Here is a 20,359-nt window from a genome sequence, read left to right as displayed (position 1 = left end):
TTTTGCTGGGCTCGGACCTTGCAGTTTATCACAGCTCTATTACAGTTTTGGTTTGTTTTTTTCTACTTTGGTATCACATGGCGTGGAATAATGTTACCATATTTTTTTTTAACAAGCCAAAGAAAGATTAGGCTAATACCTGTGATTAATTATTGTGAATATCTTTCAGGAGATTATGGCAAAAGAACTAGTCAAGACAGTGAGGAAGACCATGGTCTGGCACACATGAACTCTTCATCCTGAGGAGTTCAAAACACTCCTTACCTTGGTTTTGAGTGGATTCCTCTTGCTTGCCTCCTTTTGGCTTTGGCTGTGGTGGTTCTGTCTCAAATGGATTTTCCTCTTGTTCATTTGATTTTTGCGCCTTTTGTTTATTTCTTCTTTTATTTTCTTCTGCTTGCTAATGACAGGGAGAGAGAGAGGGCATCTTTCAGTGACCTGAATGGCTTCTTCAATATTTAGTAAACCCCAAACCAATAATTCTTTATTTCTTACACTCTGTAGCTTCTTTTTAAGTTCCAAGTTAGCTTCCTTGTAGGACTTGGATGTAGCGTTGAGATAATAAATACCGAGGCTAAATTTAAGGAAAAATAATAGTTCTGGTAAGGTAATGATTTAAATATAAAGACTCTTACAACATTCCTATAGCAATAACTACAGCTGTGCTAATATAAAACTGTATGTCTTCCTCATTTATCATGCTTAATCAATAGTAGTATTTTAACAAATAATAATGTGCTTCCTCACAGTATTAAGAAGGTAGTGTTATTTCAGGGAAAATAAAGGCTGAAATAAACTATTCTATTTCTATTAATAGAAATTAATAGAATTTGCCTATTAATAAAGATATTAGATTAGAACACACTCACTATGAAGTGTGTTCTAAAGAATAACTTTTGCAAGTTAATTAATTTGTATGACATCTTAAAAATGAGTAAATCGTATTTATGAAAGCTTTTGAACTAATAAAATAGGTAAACTCAAGTACTGCCAAAAAAACAGCCCAAAGCATAGGTTTTCTTTTTTTTAAAAAAAGATGACCTCCTTCAAACAAAAACGTAACTGCATAATACAGTTCCTTTTTCAGTGTATTGTAGTAATTTTGTGATACCTATGAAATTAGTATTTTTCACCATCCTACTTAATAAGAGAAATTCTGATATGAGGTCTTTTATTGATGTGAGCAGTAAATAATTAATCTACATATGCTGTTTTCTCTGCTTTGCCTGATTCTGTCTTGCTTTTTCCTTCCATTTATTTATTTATTTATAATATCTTTGCCTTGGACCATTCCAAGGAAACAATTACGCTCTAAAATATCAGCAGGAATTGATCATGTATTTCAGAGGACAGCCTGGCTTTGTTTTTCTAGCCAAAGATTAAAATAAAATATGATGTTAAGTGAATCTTGGCAAAATCTAATCTCACAATTTCATTTTGTTCATGCAAAATCCTTCACCATTTCTATTGTGGTATGTAATCTTCTCTATATTTATTGGCAGTGCTACAGTGCAGGATTAAATCCCAGCTCACCTTTATGTAGAATTAACTTCTAGTTCAGCAGTATGCAAAATAATCCGATATATGTATACTGTATTTTAAAATGCCTTTATAAAACAGGATTCAATACAGTTTCTGAGAAAGACTATTCTGTGGTCATTATTCTTTACCAGGTACTGGTAAAAGACAAAGAATCTCTGCTAGTCCTATTTCATAAAGTCTCCAACACACTGTCTCACACTTCTGTCCCAAAAGCATAGAGTACATTGGTTTAACAATTTACATTTTGTTTTGAACATCAGCACAGTACTGCCTGCTGTACAAGCTGATCAAATCACAGCACTTCAGATCCCTTATAGGCTTCTCCATTTTAATAGCTTTTCCATAGTGGCAACAACACTTTTGAAAAGCAAAAACAGAAAGAAAGCCATTGAACAAAACAAAGATATTACCCTTTGTCCATAGTCATATTGATTATGATCAAATAAAAGGCTCACGTCCCTCGCCACAGGGCAATCAGCATTGTGTTTAATTAGATATTCAGACAATGAAGATTCAGAGTGAAAGAAGCATAACAGATGTTAGATTAAGCAAATTTTGAGTTAATATTCTATACATACACCATCAGCAATATAAAAGGTAGGATGAGTCCAGGGTTAGAGGCATAACCAAATACCTTCCCGAACCAGGAAGGGAAGTCATGTTCCAGGGTTTCTGATATGACTTCAAACATTCGAGTCTTCCCACTATTAAACAGAAAAGTTGGCAATATATCACATACAAATATTTTTTGGCAAAGTCATATATAGGTTACTAACATCAAATCAAACCTGGGAAAAGGACAATAAACTACATATAAACATTATTTAAAATCTAGCACTCTGAAAGGAATATTATTTAAATAATATTATAATTTAGGGGGAAAAATAAGCACCAATATTTTTATTGTATGGTAATAGATTTTGTCTGCAGTTACCACCATTACTCCACAAAGAATCGGTGTACTCAGTTGTGAACCCCATACTACTAACTGAAGAGTGAAGTGCAATTTGTTCTCTATAATAAAGTCCTAGTGACAAATTCAAATCCCATCTCTGTATGAACTGATAAGCAAAAAATGGGCTGCTTGCAATTGATTTCTGTTCAGCACTATTCAGCCTAATTCTCTTATCTCTGTGCTGTGTGCCAATGCCATAGAAGTCAGTGTCTCTCTTTTAGCAGTTTTTTGTTTTTGTTACAGCAATCTAATAACCTTCATGTATAACTCTCTTATCTCTGTGCTGTGTGCCAATGCCAGTGTCTCTCTTTTAGCAGTTTTTTGGTTTTGTTACAGCAATCTAATAACCTTCATGTATAACTGTTCCATAGAATCATAGAATCATAGAATCATAGAATTTCCCAGGCCGGAAGGGACCTCCAAGGGTCATCTAGTCCGACCTCCCCGCAGTCAGCAGGGACACCCCCAACTAGACCAGGTTGCCCAGGGCCTCGTCGAGCCTCTCCTTGAATATCTCCAGGGATGGGGCCTCAACCACCTCCCTGGGCAACCTGTTCCAGTGCTCCACTACCCTCACAGTAAAGAACCCCCTTCTAATCTCCAATCTAAATCTGTTCCCCTCCAGCTTGAAGCCATTTCCCCTCGTCCTGTCACTACAGGCCTTTCTAAACAGGTTCTCCCCAGCCTTCCTGTAGGCTCCCTTCAGGTACTGGAAGGCTGCTATTAGGTCTCCCCGGAGCCTCCTCTTCTCCAGGCTGAACAACCCCAGTTCCTTCAGCCTGTCCTTGTAGCAGAGGTGCTCCATCCCCTTGATCATCCTTGTGGCCCTCCTCTGGACCCTCTCCATCAGGTCCATGTCCTTCTTGTATTGAGGGCTCCAGACCTGCACACAATACTCCAGGTGAGGTCTCACCAGAGCAGAGTAAAGTGGCAGAATCACCTCTCTGGACCTGCTGGCAACGCTTCTTTTGATGCAGCCCAGGATGCGATTGGCCTTCTGGGCTGCAGCTGCACACTGCCTGCTCATGTCCAGCTTCTCGTCCACCAGCACCCCCAAGTCCCTTTCCTCAGGGCTGCTTTCCAACACCTCACCCCCTAGTTTGTATTGGTGGCGAGGATTGTTCCGGCCCAGGTGCAGAACCTTGCACTTGCTCTTGTTGAACCTCATGAGGTTCACCTGGGCCCACCTCTCCAGCCTGTCCAGGTCCCTTTGGATGACATCCCGTCCCTCTAGTGTATCGACAACACCACACAGCTTGGTATCATCCGCAAACTTGCTGATGGTGCCTTTAATTTCCCTGTCTATATCATTGATAAAAATGTTAAACAGCACCGCCCCCAGCACGGACCCTTGAGGAACACCACTTGTGACTGGTCTCCATCTGGACTTTGAGCCATTGAGTACTACCCTCTGGATGCGACCATCTAGCCAGTTCCTTATCCACTGAACAGTCCACCCATCAAATCCGTACCCCTCCAATTTGGCAATCAGGATGTTGTGGGGGACCGTGTCAAAGGCTTCATAGCTTCCATGGAACATAGAACCTGGAACATGGTTCCATAGCTTATCTAGAAAGCATTTTCTCCCTAGACCATTAAAATTAAGGTTTTCCTTGAAGAAGCATTTAAATAGATGTTCCAAAAGTCCCTTCCTGCTTATGCTGCTTTTGGCTGTGCCTTACAATAGTGAGTGAGACTTTTTTTTACCAGCAAAATGAGTCTTTGTATTGAAAATGACTGATAGTTTTAGCTGGTTAAAGGAATTGCCACCAAATTCCCACCTGATATTCTAGTCACTGAGGTCTCCTGTCACCTATTTTGGGTTCTTGTAAAGCATATCTGACAACCAGGCCTTTTTCTTCACTCATTGTTCTCAACCTTTACCCTCTTCCCATGTAAAAAGATTGCAGGTAGAATTCTTCTTCAGGCCAGTTGTTTCTCTCCAGTTCCCCCATCTAACCACAGTAGATGAGAATTTCCACTCTGTTCTCTCCTTTCTTTTCCCCAGCACACATAAAGCTTCTTCTATTGCAACTTTGCTAATTCTATTCTGGCTTCCCTACTCCTGGCAAGTTTCTGTTCATTTGTATATGTTGCCTTTAATGATGGATTTAAAAAAAAAAAAAAAAAAAAAAAAAAAACAAAAAAAACCAGTCTAAATTTGCAGTCTGAAGAAGTTTACTGGTCAGATGCTGACTTTTGGATACTCATCTAACCAAACTGCAAACTGTGAACTCCTGAGGTTTGCCAATGCCTGCTGTAAACATGGAAACCAAGTGTCACTTTTTGCCAAACAGAAGAATAGTTTAAAAATAGATCAAGAAAAGAATACAGGCACTCAGCATACAGGACTCCTGTTTATAGACTCCCATGCTACTATAAAACGGAGCAAGAGGTTATGAGCGCGCAGGCAACTTTTCACCAAATTTAGATTTTACAAACTTCTCAGAAACCTGAAAACAACATTTCAGGCTCCAACAGAACCAAAAAAAAAAAAAAAAAAAAAAAAACACCATAAAACCAAAACAAAACAATAACAAAACAATAACAAAACAATAACAAAACAAACCAACCAAACAAAAAAAACCAGAAAAACCTCCAAGAATTGTAATTTTCATAGTAGATGAGACACTGAGTTATTAGCAGGAAAATATTTTCTTTCTTTAATATAGAGCCATGCACTACCAGTATTTGCCCACTGGCTGCTCAACTGTAGTGTTACCTATACCCAGATTTAATAGACTTCCATTAGCATCAAGTCCTCCCCCATTCAAATTTACATTGAAGATTTCATTTTTTTTATGAACAACAAAGTGTCTCTGCATTTGACAGAGAAGAAGTTGCAGGCACTATTCTTTCTCATTTTGAAGAGCAACCTTACCATTTCAGTAACATCCAATTCAATAACTGCAGCTCCTCAGATCTGACTACAGATGTCTCCCTCTGTACTTTCTTTGCTATGACAAATAAGAAATCTTGCTTTGCATCACTTTGCTTTGTTACCATTGCTTCTGTAAATTCAAGCAATTTTATGCCTTAGCAGAATTTTTGGATTGTCATTCTCCCTCTTAGGTGACTGTGACTATTGCAGGTGCCTAGGAAAAATCTCCCATATATTTTGCCTTTGACCAATGTCAGTGGAGCAAGACTTCTGCTCCTTTACAAAGTACATGGAGGATTATGTAGATATTTTACTCACAACAGTAATCTATTATTCAAACCTTTCATTGGAATCAAGATGTTTCTTTTACTATTCTCCTAGTCTTGCTTTGCTAATACTTTGTTCAAAACCAAAGACTACAGTATTTTAAAATTTTTCATTTCATATATTGTCTACTGTTCTATACTCATTACAGTATTAAGTCATGCTACCTGGCAAGTAAAGATGATGAAAATTATCCTGGACTTCCCAGGCAGTGTGCACAGAAGGAGAAGGTGTGGGAACATCTAAGTTAGCTTGAATGTAAGGCACAGGTTTGCACAGGCCAGGCAGGCCTTCAGTTTTAGAAGGGATTAATGTGAAGATCTTGAAGACTTCAGAAACAGATTCATCTTCACAGTGGCAATGCAGATGCACGAAATATTGTGTCACAACCATACATTTAGCACACCACGATATGTTCTGATCTGCCTCTCCTACAGGGCATAGGTAGGTATTTTCTGAAAGCCATCACCCTGAAACAGCAGACTAGAGATGCATAACAGGTCACTGCTGTACTCCTCAGGAATAATTTCTGGCTTAATTACAGCCGCAATGACATTTTTTTACATTACAACTAACTAAAAGAAAATGCTTTCTTTTCTACACTTCACATAAAACTTTCTAAAGAATTACTGTTTTCTACGATTCCAGCTTCAGGAATTATCCACAGTGAGAAATGTGGTACATATTAACACTCAGCCTATCAGGTGCTAACGTGTTATAGGAACTGTTTTTCATTACTGATCATTCACTGTGAGGAGATGAGGCGGTTTGTTACTTTAATTACAAAAAAAAAAAAAAAAAAGATGTATAATGCAAAAACCTGAAAGGACCACAATCAAAAGATGGTGGGATGGAGACAATGGTGTACACAGCAGGCAGTGTGGAGAGAAAGAGGATGAAAAGCAGCATAGCCATGTAGAAGTTATTGGATCTGGAAGCCTTGAAGACTCTTTCTTGGGGAACATTGCAACACATCACTGCCCAGCACTGCAAGTACATGGAAGTGTGGAGGCGGAATACGTTGATCGCTGGGAGACATGGTGCATAAAAAGATCCCATCCTAGAAAAGAAGCAAAGACAAAAATAATCACTTCATTGTAGGATTTATTTCTTCATAGATATGCCACCTATGCTCTATGTCAATGTGCTTTGCAGCCATATACACTGTGCACTCAGAAATCAAGTTCATAAAACCATCTTTGTATTATTTTTAGTGGTCTTGTTTCTTCAGTTTTGCTTTAATAAGAACTGGAGGTGTATGGAGATAATTCTCCATATGAACTTCTTGTTTCAAAGTTACAAAGCCCTCTTTCTCTGCAGATTAAATGATCCCCTGGTGAAATATTTTCTTACTTTTCCCGTTAGTTTAGGTATCATCTCATTTGCGTTGTATAAGAACAGGTAGCCCAAAAGCTAGGTATTACCAAAATAATCTAGTTTATTATTTTTCATAATACACTAACACCATTTTAGGAACAGTATTTTTGCTTAGTTGACGTTTATTTTACTTCTGTTACCATGGTTATTTTGTACTTCATTCCAATGAACTGTTTCTTGATTCTGTTTTCCTTATTATGTACGGTGGCATAGCCATGACACTGAAACAGATGGGACCATTTTATTTTCATCACACCTTGTTTCTTGTGCCATGCCAACTGAATACTGTGTCCAGCTGTGGAGTCCTCAACACAGAAAGGACATGGACCGGCTGGAATAGGGGCAGCAGAGGGCCACGAAGATGATCAGAGGGATGGAGCACCTCTCCTATGAAGACAGGCTGAGGGAGCTGGGATTGTTCAGCCTGGAGAAGAGGAGGCTCCGGGGAGACCTTATAGCGGCCTTTCAATACCTGAAGGGTGCCTATAGAAGAGCTGGGGAGGGACTTTTTGGCAGGAAGGGTAATGATAGGACAAGGGGAAATGGTTTTAAATTGGAAGAAAAAAGATTCAGATTAGATATCAGGAAGAAATTTTTTACTATGAGGGTGGTGAGGCACTGGAACAGGTTGCCCAGAGAAGCTGTGGAGGCCCCATCCCTGGAAGTGTTCAAGGCCAGGCTGGATGGGGCCTTGAGCAACCTGCTCTGGTGGGAGGAGTCCCTGCCCATGGCAGGGGGGGTGGAACTCGATGATCTTTGAGGTCCCTTCCAACCCAGACCATTCTATGATTCTATGATTCTAAGAGCAACTATTTCCATTTGCCTGGCCAAATGATACAGAATGTAAGAGATCAGGAATTTACTTTTTCTTAATCATTGTCCAGGTCTGAGTTGCTTTGCCTCAGAATGCCTCAGTGTGCTTCAGTTTTTCTATCTAAGAAAGTAAGAAATAGATCTACATGGTTGGAAAGACGCCTTCCGAATTCATAAATATTATGACAGACTATTATATTATTATCTATCCTTCCTCTTTTAATGAATCTTCAGTGAAAAGATAAAGGGTTTGCTAGTCTACAGTTGAAGGGAGAGAGCACCTCCTAGACCTGTTCCTTACCTGCATGGAAGCCAGTTGCAAAATACTCCTCCATTTCAACATGTTCAAAATCTGGGTAACTTATGGCCATTATCATAATATTTCAGTATAACATTTATTATACGGTAGATATTTTTTTTTTTTGCCAAAGTTTATTAATATGGAGAAGACATGCAAATGATTTGCATTCCACTTGCTTTGTGAAAACATAGAGAAGAGTTTCCCTAACCACATGATCCCTCTCTTATATGCAAAAATAGATGCACATATACATGCTTCTTGTAGCCTTTCTAGCTCTGTGATAACCTGAGCTCACCAGCTGCATCTGAAACTCTTTTTTGTTCTTTTTCAGATGGGCACAAGCATGTGCAATAGAATTTGTAAAGCTCAGACAGAACAGAAATAAATTTATCCTACCTATGCATTAATTATAAACATGATTTGGACAGTGCATATTTATTATCATTCAGTCAACCTTTTTTACTCTTCTGATGTATTTGGTTCAGTTTAAATTATCAAACATTATTTTGAACAACACTAAAGCTCTAGTACCTTACTTGGCCCTGCAAATATCAATTAGCTTGTAAATGTGGTCCCAACTCTGCAATAAGCAGTAAGCAGAAGGATGCTGTATCTAAAAAGCATCACAAAAGCACAAGTCACAGTTTCTGTGCCAGAACATGTATATTGGGGCATGGCAGCTTACAAGCACATGTAGTGTCTACAAGTAATGAAGTGTAAAGTTGAAAGGGATGTATAGAAGTTTTGGTATATTGGGGCATGGCAGCTTACAAGCACAAGCGTCTACAAGTAATGAAGTGTAAAATTGAAAGGGATGTATAGAAGTTTTATTAGAGAGTAATCAGGAACTGACTCCCTCATCAGTACTCAGCGTCTTTACTCAGCATAAGGAATTATTTCCAACCTATCTTACAAAGTGTTAAATACAGCAGTAGAAAGTATTAGTGTCATCAATTGTGTATAAAATATTGCAGCCTCATCATTTTGACAAACAGCAGCCTTAGAAATGTTTCCTATGAGAAATTAGGCAGATAGCAACATACCAATCGCAAACTTAATCTGCTTCTCTAGGTGCAGGACACAATAGATGTGCCTCTCACATGCCAGCAGCAGGGCTGGACTCCCTCCAGCCATGATCTTATAGCATGCCATCACTACCAGGCCATAGGTTGTGCCATGCTCATCCCCAGCAACATACCCTCCTTCTGAGCAAGTCCATGGTGCTGCTGTTGGGGCACTCAATGCATCCCTCCAACAGGCTTGGATTGCAGGGGCTGCAAGACATTTGTAGCCTTTTTCTTTGCCATATTTCTGCAGTGTTTGTTTGACATGCACACAACACACAACCTTTGGGCTTTACAGAAGCAAGGAAAAAGACTGATTAGCAAGGACATATTAAAGGTGAAAAATAAGAGCTTAGCAAGAATTAAATCTGAGAAGTCAACAGTGCATGAGGATGACAGTTTCTGAGGAAGGCAGAGCATCTTGCATGAGGATTCTACATGCTGGTATTCTTTATTACCCGTGTAAAGTCCAAAAATGGGGTGAAACATAGACTTCTTCTCTAAAGCTAAGGAATAGTACTGAACCAGTAGCATTTTATGTACATTCACATTCCTGCACAGAAAATTGTACATACATTTGTTTTAAGGCCTTTTTTTCATAGGAAGCATGAGAAAAGAGTGGTTAGGTCTTTGAAAGGCTAAAATTCAAAGCAGAACAGTACAGGCCAGGTGCTTGCTCTAGCAAGCGGTCAGTCAAAAAAAAAATAAAAATATTCACCTCTGTAGCTATTTACTGGTTGATTTTACCAGGTCATTGCAAAATCCTGATGTGTCTGGTCCCATAACCTTAGCCCAGAACTAGTTTTGAAGTGATCCCACTAACGGCAGTGTAACAGAGTTTGATATATATTGCATTACACTTCCATCAACTAAAGCAGCGGGGTAAGATCAGCATTTCAGAACAATCTTTCAGAGATACAGCTGAATCCTGCAGTTCTAACAAGCTTTGCCACACCTACCAGATCATGCCTTGGTTAAAGATCAGTCCCAGCACGTTTCCACTTATATCGAACTCAGAATATGATGGCTGAAAGAAAAAATAGAGATGCCTTCATTAGACTTGCACAAAGGTTTTAAGATGATTTACAGCAGATTAAAACTGTCACTTCCAACAGCAGCAGCATACTGACATTGTGTTGTAAGGCCTCTTGTTACAATTTAGCAGTGAACCATGAAACAAATTAATATGACTTTAATACAGCTTGTAGTATTTTAATGAAAACGTTTTTGAAATTTTCTCAGAGGAAAGAGAATTAAAAAGAGTTCTGGGTACTGGGTAAATTTTAAAGCAATCATTCATAAATTTTCCATTAGAGTGGCTAGTGGTGGTCATCTATCATGTCCTCCAATACAACACCAGCCATGAAGCTGCTGTGATTTAATTCTTGTTTGAACTATAACTCTATCCTTCATATTTTAAGTTCAACAATTACACTGCTGAAGAATTCTTTTTAAGCATTGACAGATGTTGTCAATCCTTGTCTTCCCTGCTTAATATGAATATTGTATTTCTAATTTGAGTGTGTTTGATACTAATTTTTACTTCAAGATGCAGCCACAAGGTCTGATTATTGCTTTGTCTGCTGAAGAAAGTCATGTATCATAAATTTGTTTCCAGTATAGCCACATAAATACTGTAAAAAAATAATTATTTAGTCTTATATTTCTAAACTATTCATCTGACTATTTCATTTTCTTTTTCAAAAAATTCATCTCTTCTTTTACCTTATTTATTTTTAATTCATGAATATTTCCATCTGCAAATATTGAATACACTGCATTTAAACAATGATTGGAATGCACACATCCATATTAGTTTGTGTGAATATGAACTAGAAAAAAACTTTCTGGCAAGAACTTTTATTTTACACCTACATTTCTGATTCAAGCGTATTATTCATATGGGTTTGCATTGTCACATTTTGTTTAGTCAGCTTTCTCATAAAAAAATTTTGCTATACCATAGCTGGTGACTTGCACAATTCACCATAGTGGGTGGACAAAAAAATCATGAATCATGAGTACATTCCAGGTACTAATTACACTAATTACACAGATGACTGGTAAAAGGAGAAAGGAGCATGAGATGCAAAAATAAATATTCCCTTATGGCCTAACCAAGATGAGGTTATGTTATTAAAATTACCAATTAAATTAACAAATTTTAATTGGACTGTATTAAATTCTTGGAATATTTGGAGCCCCTGCACTCTTTCTGTGTGGTTTTGTGATATGAACACAGACATATATGTCTGTATGTGTTTGCAGCAATATTTGCTATATTTGTGTTGCATGTATATGTGAATCTGCTTCTAATACGAGGAAAGATTGAATAGGTGGTTAGTGGTATTCAATGTAGAAAGAAACAGACCAAGGACAGCTGTATGGAGGGATAGAATATCATAAGTGACCTGAAGAGATGAACAGGATTATACAGGACCAAATAATGTGTGACTGTTCTTCATAACGTAAAAGCTAGCATTAACAAATAAAATAATTTTAAATTTAATTTTTAAACAAAAAAGGAAGTGGCTTTCCACACAACATGTAAGTTAATTTCTGCAGTTCTATGCCAAAGGACACTGTGATTGTCAAAAATATCTATGGTAAAGAAAAAGTCTAAAAATTAATGGATGATAGGATCATGGCCACTAACCACAAAGACACGGGTATAGCTACTTCCTAGGGAATATTTTAAGCTCAGATATTACCAGAAATTCAATTATTTTCACTTTGCACTTCCAATTCTGGCTGTTCTTTCAGGCAGCTTACTGGACTTGAGGACTATAATGGACCAGACCATTATAGCCACCATGGCCATACATACTGCCAAATAAAAATTTCAATAATAAATTGGATTCAGCATCCTTACCAGCAGATATGTTGTTGATACTTTGAAAACAATAGTATATCACAGAAATAAGATGTCCCCTCATTTTTGGATAAACATACTGCAGCTTTCATTTACAGTGTTGAAGCCCTTCTGTGTGGTCTGTGAGATTCAGTCTTACTGCTTATTGCCTGTCTTTGTATTCTTTACTCTATATACAGATGAACAGCTAGAAAGAAGGCTACTATCTGTGCAGCACTTTGGTCTAGCCTCTTAATTAAAGTTCTTTCCTTTATAGGCTTTGCTCTATTAATTGAATTACTGATTTGTATTCTATTAGCATCCCAAATGGTAACAAAAACAAAGAGCAAAAATTAAGTCTGAAGTGTTAATGGATGAATTTATGCATCTTCATTTGATGACTGGCACTACCAGTTCCAGCCAAGCTGTCCTACAGTTCACTGTGTGGCTTCCAACACCAGGAGATTGCAGACATCCCACAAAAAATACATCTAGTAGGTGCATCCAGCTGTTCTGGATACCTGGAGTCATCTCAAATAGTGCTAGGCTCCTGTGGTTGAGCAGGTCATGCGACAGAAGTCCTTGCATAGGAAGGAGCTGACTCAGAGTAAATGGCAAAGCAGAAGAGGCTTCAGGAAACCCCAATGGAAGCCATATCATCCTAACTAAAGAGTCTGCCCTACAGTCTTCTAAATGGCTATCAGGCCTGGGCTCATTCAGGCTCTTTCATTGATTGTGGATATCCTGATAGGGAAAAGGTCCAGACTATCACTTCAACATCTTTGGAAAATATGATGTCTGAGCTATTTCCTATCAGATGTAGCACTGGTTAACAACAATTCTTATGTTTCCCACATCCAGCCTTTGCTATTGTGATGGCTGTGGAACATTTGCAAATATGAGGAAGCTCCAGATGCACTTTAAGTATATGAAAATAAATGGTTCCAAAAGCCCATGATGCATTCAAATTCCTGCATCTGATATTGATGACATTGATATTGATATTGATATTGATATTGATATTGATATTGATATTGATATTGATATTGATATTGCAGGGGTTATAACTTGTTTGTCTACAGCGTGGTTGACTGGTAATCTTTGTCTCCAGCCCTATACTACTCTTGTTTGAGACATACGGTAGAATTACTGGGAAGAAATCTGATCCTTGTTATAAAGGATGAAATTTTATAGAGACAACCAATAGCAATGAGATTGTTAGACCAGAAAAATATTTTCTTTCTATAGAAAACACAAAAACTTTCTCTCCACCTGGAAAATTACCATTTCCCAAGAGGCTGCTTTTAGTAGAATAAGAAATTTGTGTGCATATGAAGGTAAAATTTTGAGGAAAGGAGGACAAAAAAATGTCAGAATAGCTATGATGGCTGTCCATACAGATGTAGCCAAGATAGCTTTAAATGACTTACCTTTTTTCCGTACTTCTCAGTAAGTGAAAAAGAAGCTTCAGGAGCTTCACAAGCACTGACTATTGACACTTGACTATTACTCAACAGGTGAAAAAGCAGCATCAGAACTTTCAGTGTAGGCATCTTAGCTAATTTAACTTTTCTCAGATCTGTGTAGAAGAGTGAAAGTCCCAACTCCCAGGTGAAGAGTTCTACACCCACTAATGTTATGGGACTTGCTTACTTTATTTCAGCTAAAATAATTCTAGCAAAAAATATATATAATAATATTTCTGGAACAAGTTTTTGCATATTTTTCTCCACGAGCACTGGATGCCTCTGTATGATAGAAGACCCTGTTTGAAATCCTGTAGAAATCAAAGAAATTGTATGGTGTGGAACAGCAAATGAGTTTTCAAATTGGAAATGTGTAAGAAGTGTGTACTCAGTATTCTTACCCAACCAAATGAAAACAAAACAAAAAAAAACCCAAACATTTTGTAAAGTTACAAGAGTCTAAAGAATAAGACAAATATTAAGGAATAAGCAAATTCTGAGAAAAACTAACACAATGTTGTTTAGGGATTTTGAAGGTGATGAGTCCAGCCAACTGTTGGATTCTGTTGGATTGAAAACAAAATGTAATTTACTACAAAAATGTGAATTGATTTTAGACATTTAAAATAATAAATCAGATACTTACAAATCCATACTCCAAGTCCCAGCACCAGCAGTAATTGAAAAACCTAACAAAGACAGCTCTCAAGAAATCACCAATTAGAATTGTGATGTAAGTTGTCATTGTGTCAGAGACTGTCAGCCGCACAAATTCCTGTTAGAGCAAAATTTTCTTTTAAGAATATAGTTAAGCAATTAATAATTACAATAATAATGAGATACTGGACTAGATCCCTAATTGTACTTGCCCTGCTTCACCATGGAAAACACTCTGTTCCACCTCTACTTTCACTGATTCTGACAATGCCAGGCCCTCATTCGGTAGAGGTAGCCTTTCCTCTAATTTGTGCTTGTATTATCAGATGACACTTCTGTCATCTTACTTGACTAAAGATAGAGATGTCTTCTCAAAAGCACACTGCTGTAAGAGCTGTCTTCCACATAATTACTTGCTGAGTTATGTCTTATTTTTATCTTTTCTATAGGTCTGTTGTAGTCAGAAACTGATTTTGCCTGATCAAAATTCTAATCAGAATTACCACATATATTAGGGGTTGCGATGAATCAAGCTTTTCAAAGTTTCTAAACAGCAAGACGAATATAAGATGAGGAAGGGGTAGGTAAATGAAAGGAACAGTGAAAAGGAGGGGGAAAAAAAATTTTTTTTCAGTGCTGCCAACTACTGGAAGAAAGAATTCCCTACTAGACAGGGTCCTAAGAAACTCAAGTAATCTTTTCTCAACTTTTTAACTCTGGAAAAAGGCTCAAGTCTTCTTTTCCTCACATTTTCCCACCTTAATGTCACTCATTAGTAGAAATAAAGAGGGTTTAGGTATGATATCCTGTAACATACTATGATCTGTTTTGAAGTATGTGCTCAAAGCAGTTATATTACCTGTCCGACCATTGTTTCCCAGCATGGCCCTCTGGGAACATCTGCAGGGTCCACCTGTATTGGAGGAGCAGTCGAATTTTCTGGAATAGTACCATTGTACAGACTGGCTTCCCATATCGTCATGTTATACTTGACTATCTTTTCTTCTTCCAACTAAGTAAAGAAATAAATTGGAAAAACCAAACAAACATAAAACAAAGTAAAAAACCCAACATCCCACAACATGAGCTTGTTACAAATTCTCAATCTTTTCTGCTCCAAGACTCCCATTATCAGCTCAGGCATGCGTGTAATTTACAGTACAGAAAGAAAAGAATGTCACTGACATGTCTGTGACTCACTGGAAATCATCATACTTGCCTAGGTGCATGTTAAAAATAATGAAGGGAAGTAAATAGCTTGCCTTGAGATTGATCTCATCCATTAGGGCGATAATGAAAGTGTAGAGATTGCCAAGAAAAAGAGCAAAGATTCGTCCCAGCTGCCATCTTAGAGCTATTCGAGGGTGGTAGTTTTCCAGAGAACTAATTACATCAAATAAAGTTGGACAGAACATTCCTAAAAGTGACATAACCATGTTCACCTGAGAAGGCAAAAAAGAAAAGTTTACAGTGAAATGTTAGCAATAAGTTCTTTTATTATTATTAATTAGGGTGGAGGGTATATTTCCATTACTGTTTTTTATTTGGGTTTTGATTTAATGAAAACCAAAATCCACTCTGGGAGTCACAAGATGTTTTCACAAAAGAAGAAAGAGATGAAGTCAGTTGTAATCTAATGCCAATGGACATATGAAAAAAAATATTTCACTTTACATTTGATTTAAACCACCAAAATAATCAAACATTAGTTATTCTGACTAGTATCTAGATTTTAACCAAAATTCTACTATGAGAGAATTTAGCAAAACATATTTTCAGTACTGTTTTATGTTACATCTCTACCACCTCTTCCCAATAGAAACATAGATGCTCTATAAAAAACATTGCTACAAATATGCTGCACTAATTTTTCTGATCTCACTTGATGTTAATTCTAGATGTCACAGAATCACAGCTCAGAGATCATCGAGTCCAACCAAAAAAAAAAAACCAAAACAAACAAAAAAACCAAACAAAAACAAACAAACAAACAAACAAACAACACCAGCTCCCACCACCTAAACACACAACAACCTCCAACCAAAAAACCATCACCCACCCACACAGCACCCCACCACAAACCAGTAATCTTGGGCACTAGAGCATGCCCTGAAGAACCATGTCTACACGTTTCTTAAATACCTCCAGGGATGGTGACTCCACCACCTCCCTGGGCAGCCCATTCCAATGCTGGATAACCCTTTCAGTAAAGAAATGTTTCCTAATATCCAACCTGAACTTCCCCTGGCGCAACTTGAAGCCGTTACCCCTTGTCCTATCATCTGTAACTTGGGAGAAGAGACCGACCCCCGTCTCTCTACAGCCTCCTTTCAGGTACTTGTACAGAGCGATAAGGTCTCCCCTCAGTCTCCTCTTCCCCAGACTGAACAACCCCAGTTCCCTCAGCCTCTCCTCGTAAGACTTGTGTCACAGAATTATAGAATCATAGAATGTCTCATGTTAGAAGGGACCCATGAGGACCATGGAGTCCAACTGCCAGGTACTCACAGGACTACCTAAAACTAAGCACAATGACTAAGAGCATTGTCCAGATGCTTCTTGCACTCTGACAGGCTTGATGCCATGACCAGTTCCCTGGGGAGCCTGTTCCAGTAACCCACCACCCTCTCAGTGAAGACCCTTCTCCTAATGTCTAATCTGAATTTCCTCTGATATAACTTTATTCGACTTCCTCATGTCCTATTGCTGGTCACTGAAGAGAGGACATCAGCACCTCTCCCTTGAGGAAGCAGCAGACTGCAATGAGGTCACTCCTCAGACTTCTTTTGTCCAAGTTGAACAAATCAAGTGACCTCAGCTCCTCCTTGGAAGTCTTGCCCTCAAGGCCTTTCATCATCTCAGTCACAATCCCCTGGACGCAGTCTAATAGTCTGATGTCCTTCTAACATTGAGACACACAAAACTGCACACAGTACTCAAAGTGGCAGTGTAGAGTGGGACAATCACCTCCCTCAGCTGGCTAACTATACTGTGCTTGATGCACCCAAGGTTGACATATTCTACTTGCCATCAACCCAAACCCCCAGATGGCTTTCCACGAAGATGCTCTCCAGTCTCTTGTCCCCCAGTTTGTTTGTATAACCAGGTTTACGCCATCCTAGGTGGAGAATCTGGCACTTGCCCTTTTTAAATTTCATACAGTTGTTTATTGCCCAGCTCTGTAGTCTGTCTCAGATCTCCTTTGTTCGCTGCATAAGAAAATTCAAATCAACCCTGCTTCTTTCTGCCTGATTTTCTTAGAAAACTCTAATAAGATTAACTCATCAACTTAGCAGTATGGAAATGGAACAAGTTTACTGAAAGCAAACTGAGAAAAACAGATAACTAGATTTTTTAGAAAGTTTGAAATAGAACATAGCTTATAAATTCTGAGAATGCCTCAAACAAGTAAGACAATCTAGTAATATAAAATTCCTAAGTGATTCTTGAAAAATATTTCAAGCCTGCTTGAACCATTTTTTCTAATTCATTGTCAGCCAAAAATGAGAATGATTGAAAAAATATAAGATTGTAGTTCCATTTCAATTTAAAATAAAATTTCATTACAAAAAAGTGTGTCTTTAAAGGACTAAAAACAACAAACAAGAAACAGAAAACGTTGTCTGAATCTAAGTCACAAAGATTGTTGGAAAACCCTAAGATGTTTATTTGAGATGAATCATATTAAAATAGTTAAGCAAAAATAATTTTAGTCATAAAGAACTTAACTTGTTCACAGAACTCTAGTCCTCCAATTGCTCTGAAACTGGCATTTCTCAGACATGCTAGAATCCTTTTTGCTACAACTATCATAAATTGTAATACATTTTTTACTTTCTGCTACCAAGAGAATGAGAACTGCTCTCGCTTCTCAGAAATTATGTCAGTAGAAAAGTACTACACCAACAAATAAATTCACTAATAAATATATGTATTCACAGTCTTTAAAAGTTTTATCCACAAGACTAGTGTTCTTAATGAAAACAAATAAATGGCTGGCTTTTTGCTCTTTTTCTATTCTTGGTTATTAATGAGTTCTAGAGCTAATTACTGGATTTTTGCATTTGTAAGCAATCAGTAGTGCATTCCGTGCATGACTTGTGGCACCCTGTAAGAAGTATGAGATTTTTTAAAAATTATTATGGGAATTCACTGATGTTTCACAGAACCACAAAATCACAGAATGATTTGGGGTTGAAAAGGACCTCTGGAGATCAGCTAGTCCAACTTCCCTGACAAAGCAGGTCCACCTAGAGCAGGTTGCACAGAATGACATCTAGGCGGGCTTTGAATATCTCCAGAGAAGGAGACTCCACCACCTCTCTGGGCAGCCTGTTCCAGTGCTCTGCCACCTTCAAAGTAAAGTTCCTCCTCATATTTAGGTGGAACTTCTTATGTTCAAGTTCGTGCTCGTTACCTCTTGTCCTGTCACTGGGCACCACCATTTCACTTAAACCACCAAAATAAACAAATGTTAGCTAGTCTGACTAGTATCTAGATTTTAACCAAAATTATACTATCAGATAATTTAACAAAACCTATTTCCAGTACTGTTTTATGTTTCCTATGCATTTAAACAGTGTTATTTGTAACTGGCATTACTTTGTTAAAATAACCAGAAGTTACTGTTACATCATAGCACTCAAAAAAGAAAAAAAAAAAAAAAGAAAAAAAACCCCAAACTTGTAGCTACCATCTGTTGCAACACTTGGGTTTATAACTGAAAAAAGGTAGAAGGTAGAATATATATTTGAATCTCCTGCCACTTTTTACATTATTATATTAACAGCTGTATTTGGTTTCATACATTAATGTTTGAATAAATTTTCTCTTATGAGAATTGTGGATATTCTTATTTTTTATACTTCTAGAAGGTGATAAGACCTAGGTGGCCAAAACATTGGTCATTTTTTCCTCATAATGTATTGTGTAAACTTTTTATAAACATAGTTTATAGCAATTATTGTCTCAGTCACCATTAAGTCAAAGACTTCATGGCCAATATGGCCCCAGATGGCAAAGCTGCAGGATTCAACTACAGGCAGCATGACCAATCATGAATTATTAAAATTCAAACTTATTGTAACACGTTGTATATCCTGTTTATCAATAGAAATGTCCTGTCCTGTTGTGCTCCTGCCAAATCTCAAATCAGAATCCTCACTGACTCTGGTATCTCATATTCTCCTGCGGCAACAAGTTACAGGAACAAACGTGGGCATAAGAAGAGATGTCCTGGGTCATACCAAAGGTTTGTCTAGCCCAACAGGTGCCCAGGGATGAGCAAGAAAATGGCAAACATTAAGTCCTAGATTCCAATTATATTCAGTTTCAGTATTTGTTCAGTCACATGGCTTTTTTTATGTATTTAGTAACCTCTGGAGGATTTGTCTTTCAAACTTTAGATCAGTCTTCCTTCAGACAGATGCAAATTTTAACATTCATAACACTAGCACCCACCTTCTACCATTCTTTTGTTTTTACTTTTTCTGAACCTGGCTTCTACTCTCTATTAAGTTCCCATACTGGAAGACACAGTGAATATGTATTTTGGAAGAAAAGGTATGTCCTTTCAGGAATTTTAAATATAGTACCTGACAACTTTATTGAAAGTTTACGTGGACAGAAGTAACTTTTTCTTTCTTTGCAACATTCAATATTTTCTAAATTTTTATTAAGTTCTGTCTTTTTTACCACTTATCTGAAGCAAGCATACATATTCTCATTTATTTTCAATCTACATTTTTCCATGTCTTAACTATTCATGCTTCCTATCTCAAGAGTATCTCTAATTCTGTAGAAATGACGTTATTAAGATAAGAGGTGAAATGAGGCACAGCAACTTGCAAAGCAGAAAAGTGAGAAATTATTACAAATGCAGTTTTTACTGCTACAAAATGTAATACACTGAGTTTTGAAAATCTAAAAACTATGATGGGTTCCATATTTCAAAAGCATAAACATCCCTCATGTAGGTTTACAGATATATTATCATTATACTTTTTAGCTTCTTGTGAAGGATTTTGCTGAACAAAAAAAATCATCATTGAATTTTAGCCACTTTAATCTAATATGATTTCAGAAAGGAGCTCATACGTGTTCTGGACTTCTTGTTAACTTGAAGGTCA

At 37.5% G+C, this 20,359-nt stretch overlaps 1 protein-coding gene across 1 annotated transcript in view; it reads right to left on the bottom strand.

Moving 5' to 3' along the window:
- Positions 1 to 371: 371 nt before the first annotated feature.
- TMC1 (transmembrane channel like 1) overlaps positions 372 to 20,359 on the bottom strand; it is a 140,937-nt gene continuing 120,949 nt past the window's right edge. Inside the window, 8 exon segments of the mRNA XM_014958466.1 lie at positions 372 to 400; positions 498 to 574; positions 2,121 to 2,246; positions 6,523 to 6,762; positions 10,217 to 10,284; positions 14,221 to 14,349; positions 15,091 to 15,243; positions 15,494 to 15,673. Coding sequence (XP_014813952.1) covers positions 372 to 400; positions 498 to 574; positions 2,121 to 2,246; positions 6,523 to 6,762; positions 10,217 to 10,284; positions 14,221 to 14,349; positions 15,091 to 15,243; positions 15,494 to 15,673 — 1,002 coding nt within the window.

The sequence above is a fragment of the Calidris pugnax genome, unplaced genomic scaffold (assembly GCF_001431845.1).
Source record: "Calidris pugnax isolate Ruff unplaced genomic scaffold, ASM143184v1 scaffold360, whole genome shotgun sequence".
In the NCBI taxonomy this organism is placed as follows: Eukaryota; Metazoa; Chordata; class Aves; order Charadriiformes; family Scolopacidae; genus Calidris; species Calidris pugnax.
Note: the sequence above shows the minus strand (reverse complement) of the source record. Positions and strands in the feature narration are given on the sequence as shown.